A 10,148-nucleotide genomic window follows, 5' to 3' on the forward strand; every position below is an offset into this window, starting at 1 on the left:
AAATAACGCTTTGTTCTAGTCATTCACAAATTGTTTAGGATAATGAGCACATGCATATTCATGCCATCAGCTAAAAGTTTGTACTACTTAAAGATCGTGTACCTTGGGCTCATTAAATGTACTTCAAAAATACAAGAAATATTTCTCTGTATTAGAAAACATTACGGACTGTCAATGTGATGCTGAGGATATGATGTGTTCTAAAAAGTTTGCGTTTAATTTATGGATTCAGTTGTGTATTGGCCGTCTTGTGCCATCTAAACAACTCCACTGTTCTGTGGTGTCGACTGTATGCATTTTAAAAGTCCTTTATGTACAGAGGTTATTGAGGCATTGATTAGAATGCTATTTCTTTGTTTTAACCATGGAGGACGGAATAACCACATTGTTTTAAGCCTACTTGGCGAAGACATGTTTGAGGCTGGTGTATGACTGAGGAATGAATTGTCAGTACAAACCACAGTACCTACATCCCTGTGTTGCAGTCACTCTGTGGACATTCCTTTGTTCTATACACTGATGGAAAATCATATTCTTCAACACTGGGTAAGTCCACAAAGTGATAAAAAACTCTGCCTAATGTGGACTTCTTTTGTTCTCCACACATCATGCTTATCCATGTATACTAATTATGTGTGTAGTTAAAAGATTTCTGCGACACACAGAAAAGACCAACTTGCTATGTATACACAAACTTGGATGGAGCCACGCAGCTTCGAATCGCAGGCCTTGTAAGGACTCTGGTCAAGTTACATGCCTAGCTCTTAGACAAAATCAATCATGTTTTATTCATATATCATCGTTTCTTCATATTATCAAAGCTTCCAGTTGGTTAAATCATGGAGGAAGGAGCTCGAATGACCCGCAAAACCGCAGAGTAACAAAAGAATACTCTGACAATGCCCCTGTCTGGCCAGTGGAAAAAGATAGGGGACCTCCAGCTGGACAGCCGATTAACGAGCAGGATTAAATCTCTTTGTGCAGAACGTGTGGTACCGCCAGTCTGCGCGCTTGCCTGCGTGTAAAGTTGAATTATTGGAGACAAGAATTGTGAATATACACGTTTTAATTTACTGTTGTGGTGTTTCACTAAAACATCATGGCATATTTTGAAAAATTTTGTGACTTTCCGGTCACTAGCGGTGGTTCATAATTTGGGTATTAGCACACGAGGGTGGTTGGTATTCAATTGTGTTTTTCAATTTGGTGAGCACAAGTGTACACAATTTTTATCAGGTCTCAAAATAGTTGTTTTTCTGTATTATATCCATACGACATACGACACCATAGTTGAGTGAAGAACCAAGTGCGCACGCGCAAACTCACATACGCCAGGTCGCCCATTGTCTGTGTAAGGTATGTGGGTTATTACGAGGTGTCGTTAAACGGTTATGGTACCACGGGTTGGCCTTTTAAGTCCCTTCGTTCGAGCTCCTTCTCTTCCTTCCTCCATGGTTAAATCGACATGCTCTCATTTAGATTTTCATGCATCTTACTCTAAAACATTTCAGAGAATAATTTTATATTTCTGCAGGTGTACAGTCTAGTGTGTTATCAAGTTGTCTTGTTTTAGGATTAGAGATTAGAAAAAGAGATGTCTGTGGGGTTAGATAAAATCACGGCAAACCTGGCATGGTAGTAAATACCATAGTTTAACGCCTCTGTTGTCAAATAAAATTTCTCTTTTGAATGATTGTAAAGTTAAATGAAATGCTATAACAAATTTGTAACAAAACTGGTTGTAGGTTGAAAAAAGAAAAAGTAATTTGTCAACGTGAAAAGTGTTGTGTTAAAGATGTTAAGTTAACTCGTAAGATAACGTTTATTTTGGTACGCAAGATTGAAAATGTATTGAAAATTGCTACAAAATTACAAATCTTGATGGATTTTGGACAGTAATAAGATTTTTGTAATGATGTATCTTTTTGTTTAGATAGAAAAACAAAACCTTCAATTTGATGTCATTTGAAATACTGTTTATTTTTTCTATCCATTAAAACTTTAGGCACCCAACCTCGCCACCTCTAGTGAACACCTCACTCATTGTTTGTCAATATCAACACCTTGCTGTGAAGATTTGTCACACAAGAAATACTCGTACAAAAATGTTCATTTTTAGTCATTTATTCCTTTTCCTTAATCTCTATGTATCAAAAATTCACGATTTTGATGTGTTGTTATTATTATTATATATTTCTGGCAATGAAATTGAGGATGTGTCATAGGTGAACTGGATCACTATTGCTCGTAAGCCTGAGAAAACAAACGTGCTTGCTATGTGAACCAGAAATATTAGGGAACCCCTATTCTTCCACGATAATTGTTCCGAGTTCTCCTACATTCACTACTAATTCTTGAGCACAGGACCTATGGCTTAATGTCCCGTCCGACGAAATAAATTATCTTGCCCAAAGACACAAGTGTCAAGATTGGAACTCAAACCCGCACTCTGCAGATCAGAAATACCAGAGCTTGAGTCCGTTGCTTTTAACCACTGCTCAGCCATGACACATCAAGCAATTGTACGAGAGCTGCGTTCTTGTCAGTTTACAAAAATATTGCTTCAACTCTGTATGAGAAAATAGATTGTAGTAATAATATTTAAAACTTGGATTTTTCAAGAAAAGTGTTTTAGGAAAGAATGCCGTCTAAATATCTAGGGCTATGTCTTGAGTATCTTCATTTATTCTTGTTTTATTTTCTAAGATGTAAAACAATTGCTAGCAAAGGTGACATGTTTACTACTGTGAAAAACGTTCAAGAAAATGTACGAATAAACAATTTATTTCTGCTTCTTAAATTTACGGATTTGTTATCTTGTTTGCTACTTCAAGTTACACTGTATTTATGAAATTCTTGGGGATAGTATTTACTTTGCTGTGTGTTGTTCATGTAAGAACTTGTCCTGCTGTTGTTACTACTGCCGAAGGTAAATTCTGAAAACAAGAAGACTACTCATTTCTAAAAAGAGCTTGTCCTGATGTTTATCTACTACCTCAAGAGTTCTACTTTCACTGTAGTGACTAGGGAACCAATGAACTGTCTTCACTGAATAGCAGTGGACTCAACTTGCCTGCTCTAGTTATCGTACGGAGACTGAACAGAGAGTAATTAAATATAAATGAATCCAAAACAGCAAAGTTGTGAAATGTTTACTATGAGATGCACAGACTGACACTAAACACCAATTTATAGAAACTTGTAAAAAAGAAATTTATTTCACTCGGGTTTTCAGAGAACAAAGAGTAGAAAATGTATTAGTTATAGTACATAAAATCAAAATGGTTCAAGACGACACTGGTTCAGACATTTTTAAATCTTTCAATTCAATGAAGAAAGATTTTAGAGGGAACAATGTTTAAAAGCACCTAATAAAAAGCCTACTATTAATATTTACAGAGATCATGGAGAGCAGTGTAATCGGCAAATCATTTGTAAGAGTTTGTCACCAACACAAAGCCTGTAAGCAGACACTTTCTGCTCACTAAGCAGCCGTTAGCATAATTTCTATCTCATAAACACTGCTAACCATAATCAAAGTAAAAGGCACGCTAGCTTGTTAGCAGTTCTTGTAAGCAGATGAGAGACGCAGTAATGCAAATGTTGATCAATATGAAATAAACTTTTGCTTAAGCATGCTTTTTAATAAGCACCAAAGTTTGCTGACCATTTAGCAGCTTTATGAAATTGGGCCCATTTGCAACCAAGGTGAGATGTAATCAATCGTATACTGTAGATGCCAAGTCTGAAGATTTATACCAAAGTTAGGTGACTTTGGCTGTTGCTTGTGGCTGCAGCTAAAATGTTGAAGAATAGGGTTTGCTTTTCAACTGGTAACATTAACATGTCTAGTAACCCTGACTCCATTCCCAGATGACAGCCTAAATAACCATGGTTGGATTAACTGTTTTTTTATCGAATCCGATCCCATCTCCAGACTGTACTGTCATCACTCACACCAATAATAACGGATCCATCTCGAGATATACTTGTCTGTCTGATTGCAGATAAACACTTGGGATGAGTCAGCTTTGTGCATCTGTCAATGAGAAAAACAAGACACTAGTTAGTCAAGATGTTGGACCATGCAACAAGCAAGAAACTTCAGAGTAGGAGTTGTTGGCTATCATAGCAAGGGAGTCGTGGGTTCGAATCCAACCCGAGTAATATGCATGTGATTTTGTTTCACAGAGCTCGGGAAAGTACTGAGTATACAGTGCTAACGCAAATCGGTGTCTATGGGTAAAACAAAAATCAGTATTCTTTATCCCGATGCAAATTTCCATCTATTAAAAGGGATTTATGCAAAGAAAAAGTATAGAAATCGAAAAATGTAAAATTTGTTGGCTTACCTGGCTTTACTTGGCTCTTCTACATCCAGATCCCAAACATAAAGTTTACCAACTTGATTACCAAGAGCTAAGATCTGAAATAAAAATATAATAATAAGAACTAGATATAGTGTTTGTAGAAACAAACACTAGGTGTTCGGCTATAGTTGGGTCAGTGTTTGAATCAATTAAAAAAGTGTTGTTGTTAATAGCTCGTCAAAGTTCAAAGAAATCAAACGAAAATGTTTTCTTGATGTGTGATATGGTAAGCATCAATGTCTACATTTCAACCTATAGCCTTTAAATAATGCCTTTTCCAAGCATTTTACAGGCACTTCCGGTTTAAAAAAGTCAAAAGGTCAAGAGAAGGTCACCAACATACCTATTTTTGTGAAGTACGTGAGGCCCTTTCAAATGATGTATAGATTGTCAAAATAGCTTTTGTGGTCGAGGAAATGTAAACTGATGAATAATGACGACTGGAGAAGAGACTAACTAACCGGAAGGAAAATGTTTGTTGAAAACGCCTTAAAAACAGGCTACGTACGTAAAGCCCTTTCATATGATGTAGATTGTCTAAATAGCTTTTGTGGTTGAGGGCATAGGAACTTATGCATAATGACGACTGGAGAAGAGACTAACTAACCGGAAGGGAAATGTTTGTTGAAAACGCCTTGAAAACAGACTACGTACTTAAAGCCCTTTCATATGATGTATAGATTGTCAAAATAGCTTTTGTGGTTGGAGCCTTATGCATAATGACGACTGAAGAAGACATTAACTAACCGGAAAAGAAATGTTGGTTGAAAACGCCTTGAAAATAGACTAAAAACGAAGCTAATTACAGGAGAAGAAAAAATTAAATAAAAAAATAAAACATACAAAATTTGATCGGCAATTGGTCGCCCATACAAGTACTGACCAAGCCCGATTTTGATTAACTTCAGTGATCGGACGGGAGCCGGTGTTATCAACTAGTACGGTCGTAGATAATATACAATAAATTCGATTTGAATTAGAAGACAAGGTCAAAATGTTAAACGCCTTAAACGAAGACTATTCTACATGAAGCTTTTTCACGCTCTATGGATGATCACTGGAGCGTGACTCTCCCGCACAGCTTAGACACTACACGTTGTGTGTATGCCTAAGTGTAATGTTTATGCACATACCAACGGGGGATTTACGTTGTTCTTTAGACGTGAATTTTGAAATTTTCAACCTCTCTTTTGAGCCGGAAGACAAAATCAAAATGGGGTCATGTCTGTGAGGCGTTTACGGAGTTTTTAATGCCCTTTTCGATGATGTATTGATTGTAAAAATCCCTCATGTAGATCAAAAGTTATGATTTTTTGAAATAATAAACTTTGAATTAGTGTATCTCGTCAACTGATGACGTCATCGTGACGTTACAACTTTTGTATCATCTACTGGTTATTGTCTCCCTGTGTGCAAAGTTTCAACTTAATGCAAGCTTCGCATGTATGCTTTTTCTTGCGGACAATCGACAGCGAGAAGAATAAGAAAAAAAAAACAAAACAAAAAACGAACAAAATCAAAGAGTTGTTCGGGCTGTTGCCCGAACACCTAATTATACTGGGTGCATAAATAGTGCTTGATCAAATCCCTAGGGGGTGTATTGAAGCACATTCAGCAGCCACTGCCAGAAACACAGAATAGAGAACCTACAGCTTTATGTCCCATCTGAAGGAAAAAGCAATAATGGTTAAGTGTCTTGCTGAAGAACACAAGATTAGACATGCCAGAATACAAAATAAATGAACAGACACTTAGCCTGGCACCTTGCTTACCTTCTGTGCGTAATCCATACTGAAGCGCATAAACCAGATGTCGCATTGGGCGTATTCAAACTTGTGTAGTACGGTGACGCGTGATGGAGATGACTTTGTTATGGTGTCCAATGGGTCCGAGATGAGACCGGGTTTCCAGCAGGCTATGCAGTTCTCACATGACTTAAAGAATAAGAAAAACATATAACAAAGTCAGACCAGTCAAATTCATAAACAAAAAGCCTAGCTGAGCACATGTAAACAGAAATGGAACACAAATGCTGAGCTATTGGGTTTTTTTTTCCACATCTAAAACTGATATTTCTTGTTACTATCTTCTCTACACAGATATCTTCAGGTCAAGGGGTGACAGTTCAAGAAACTTTTAAGGGTCCCATTCCCAGAAAGACATATAAATAAAAACAATAAAAACCTTACCTTGGACAGGACAAATTCTCCCAACCATCGCACACAATCAACGTAGTTCCGATGTATATCCCTTGTTGAGAAGTCTGGCGTGTTAACATGGACAGTCCTGAATGGCCTAGTAAAGAAAACAATTTACTACATGATATCATATTGAAGGCTGGTCTGGCTTATTCAACACTACAGTGGATGATATTGAATGGTCAGACAGTAGGAGGGTTATTTTAGAGTGATACAGCAGTGTGGGGCAGCAATAATTATAAATACATGTTATAGTTTGTACCTGTCCGTCTTGCTGGCGTTGTATTCGTATGAATTCTTGATAGCTTCTTGTACCATGGGTCTTTCTAATCTCCACATCTTTAATGAATGATCCATTCCACAGGACATAATCCGGGTTCCATCGATATCAAAATCCTAAAAGACAAATACATCAATCATTCTATTATCACAAATTCTCAACCATTTACACAAAGTAGTTCACTTTTTGGTGCATCTTCCCGCCTCCATTTCCTAAGGCCAGTACTGTTGAGATATTCATCCAGGATTTTCCTTCTTCTTCAGCACCAAGGAAGACACTACCCCCATGTTACAATTAGCGGCTATTGGTTAATTGTCATGCATTGAACCATTATTTTAACAAAGTGTAGATGGTACTTACGGCACTTAAGACTTCATCTCTATGACCTTCGACCCCACCGAATACAATGACAAGAGTGTCTGTTTGGATGTTCCAAAGTCTAACAGAATGATCTGAAGGGAAAAAAACTTGGCTTGTAAGTATAAACTGCAAAGCTTAGTAAGTCTAATTAACTCAGATAACAACATTTGGCTAACTGGAGTATCTATCCCAACAACAGTTGGCAAAAGAAAGCTCTAAATGCCAACCATTCAATAATATGTCAATATTAGTAACCTTCTTATTAGTCTTGTCTCGGTTCACACTCCAACAAACTACACAAACTCACCTTTACTGACTGACAGAAGTAAATTACAATCCCTTGGGTGGAACTTTAATTCATTAACTGCGTTGCCGTGAGCGATATAATGCTGAAATATAAACAAAACAGATTCATTAGAAATAGTACGCCAAATAAGGGCCCAATTTTATAGAGCTGCTTAAGAACAAAAGGTAAGCATAATTGAGGTAACCAGTCAAAATATGATTCCACATGTATCTGATGTGACTGGTACCCTGCTCATTTTTGCTCAGGGGCAAATGGTTAAACACTAAATGTTACTTAAAAAGGTAGCTCTACGATATTAGGCACAGGGCCCAATTTCATGGCTCTGCTTTCCACGGAATTCTGTGCTTACAGTCACCATTCTCTGCTTAAAGAGTGAGCATCAAATTTGTGCACTAGCTATGACCTTTTAAAAACAAAAAGTTTACTTAGGTTCTGTCTGTCTCTTTCAAATTCTGTATGGAAAGCGCACATTTTAAAAATAAACTGTTAGTGCCTAAGCGATATCAAAAGCATTGGTTACAAAAAGAGTTCATGTAAGCGAAGAAAACTTAGTAACATTGGAGTATAGGCATTCAAAAACCCTTTACAATCTTGTTAATTAATATTCTGTCATTGCATAGGCATGCAACTGCAACCTTTCTTCATAAGAGTAAAGTGCTAGGTAAGGCAAGACTTAGTTCTGTGTTTTTAAATATTCAACAGCACAGCAAAGACACCAAATAGGAGATGTTTTCTTTGCTACATTGCATTACAGTGTCGTGTTGTTTAAACACTGTACCTTAATACACTGCATTGTGATTGGGCTGATGATGCGTATGGTACCCCGTGACCCAGCTACAGCAAGCAATGGCAAACCAGTCTTCTCATAGGACCAGGCACATGTATAGAAACTCTCATCAGACTGGAGAGCAAATTAAGGGCAAATCTACTCAACATTGAAGAAAAATAAGACATCACAATCATAAGGAACCCACAAATATAATGCAAGACCATATACTGGTATAAAATTGTTGTTTAGTTTGTTCACTTTCTTTCTAAATTTTAAAGAGAATCAGCAAAAGACCAGTTTGTAAATAAGCCATTAATGAGTAAGATTTGAATAAAGTTTGGTATGTTGACTTGCTTAGCTACAAGTGACCACTTATTTGAATACCTCAGACTAAGTTTTTAAAAACAAATCCTCCCCTTTCGCTCCTGGATCCGCCCCCAATAATTGCAAGGATACATCAGCATCTATATAGCTCTGTAGTAACTTCATTCCTCCACCATCCAACAACTCATAAACAGAAACACGGTTACTGCCTGCTGTAGCAAAGACTAGCGCATCACCTTCTTTATAGAAAGGGTTAAAGGTCACACCAAATATGGGTTGGCCATGGTCTTCTTTCAAGAAGGAACTGCACTTGTATTGGAGTTTGTTTTTATTGGTTCTCCATCGTCCGCGGTTGCTCTTTCTGTTATTGAAGCTGCCAGTCGATGAGCCTGTGGGTGTATCTGAACGGGAGTTGCTGTCGACTGTTGGAGTGCTGGCTTCACTCCGGCCATCATCAAGCTCTAGAGACTGATCATACAGAAATAAATAACATTTGTCTTCAGATATATAATCTTCTTAGAAACTTAGTGCTTTTTGATATGAAAGATAAAATCAAAACATCATCAAAATGCATAGTACGACTGGTAAAATTTTAGATCAATAAAAAATCACATCAACAAAACCTCATTCCTAAATGCTTAACATAGATCGAACCAAAATTCATTTAAAAAGTGATCATCAGGGTTTGCATTATGTAGTTTTTTGTTTACGGTTTTACCTCTGCCTTTTTAATTTCCACTTTTCATTGAACATATGACGGCCTTCATCATCATATCATATTATGTGAATTGATTGTGAATTGTTATAAACAACAAACTGTCTTATATTACAATTTAATTAGGCCTATATATCAATACTATTACTAATTACTACTAACTAGTACTACTAGCTAGTGTCAAATGTCAAAAATGATTAGAAATGATTAAAATTAAATGATTTTGATAGTCTTTATAGTCTTTATTTAATTATAAAAAAATAATGAACACTGTCAGCAGGATACGGAGAGTTTTATTAGCAATATTTAGGCCTAAAATTGTTAAATTTGAAGTGTGCACTTGACTTGAGTTGGTTGCACTTTGCACTGTGACTTGGTTGTGGCGTCCGGAAACTGGACATTCGAAATCTAATGACCGCAAAAACATGAAATAAGTTGGCAACCTTGACGATCCAACAGAAAAATCACAAAGACTCACTCACATTCTCATCCCCAGAAGCTGTGTTTTGATTTCCATTTTGCGGTAGAGATTTGGGTCTTTTTAAAACTGGTCCTAGATCGGATTCTTCTTTGTCAGACATCTTCGTATCTCAGTTCGCGGGAGAAATTCGTTTCATGTTTTTTTAATGGTCTTCTTGAACAGCGCCCTCTACTACAAAATTCATTTTTTATTTTCATGGTGAGTTTTTAATTTAACGGTCTCCTTGTTTGAACAGCGCCCTCTACAAATGTTTTTTTTGTGTGTGATGTTTTTAACGGTCTCCTCGAACAGCGCCCTCTCAACTTTCTACCTCCTAATTAGCCTGAACGTCTGACAGGGGCCCA

At 37.0% G+C, this 10,148-nt stretch overlaps 1 protein-coding gene across 1 annotated transcript; it reads right to left on the reverse strand.

Moving 5' to 3' along the window:
• Positions 1 to 1,934: 1,934 nt before the first annotated feature.
• On the reverse strand, positions 1,935 to 9,955 carry LOC117296735 (polycomb protein EED-like). Its single transcript, XM_033779779.1, has 10 exons — positions 9,806 to 9,955; positions 8,741 to 9,076; positions 8,294 to 8,416; positions 7,516 to 7,597; positions 7,209 to 7,300; positions 6,831 to 6,964; positions 6,560 to 6,665; positions 6,143 to 6,304; positions 4,353 to 4,426; positions 1,935 to 4,039 (listed from the first exon to the last, which is right to left on the reverse strand). The coding sequence occupies exons 1-10, from the start codon at positions 9,902 to 9,904 to the stop codon at positions 3,913 to 3,915; spliced, it is 1,335 nt and encodes a 444-aa protein (XP_033635670.1). The 5' UTR covers positions 9,905 to 9,955; the 3' UTR covers positions 1,935 to 3,912.
• Positions 9,956 to 10,148: the final 193 nt, after the last annotated feature.

This window comes from Asterias rubens, chromosome 11, assembly GCF_902459465.1.
Source record: "Asterias rubens chromosome 11, eAstRub1.3, whole genome shotgun sequence".
Lineage (NCBI taxonomy): Eukaryota > Metazoa > Echinodermata > Asteroidea > Forcipulatida > Asteriidae > Asterias > Asterias rubens.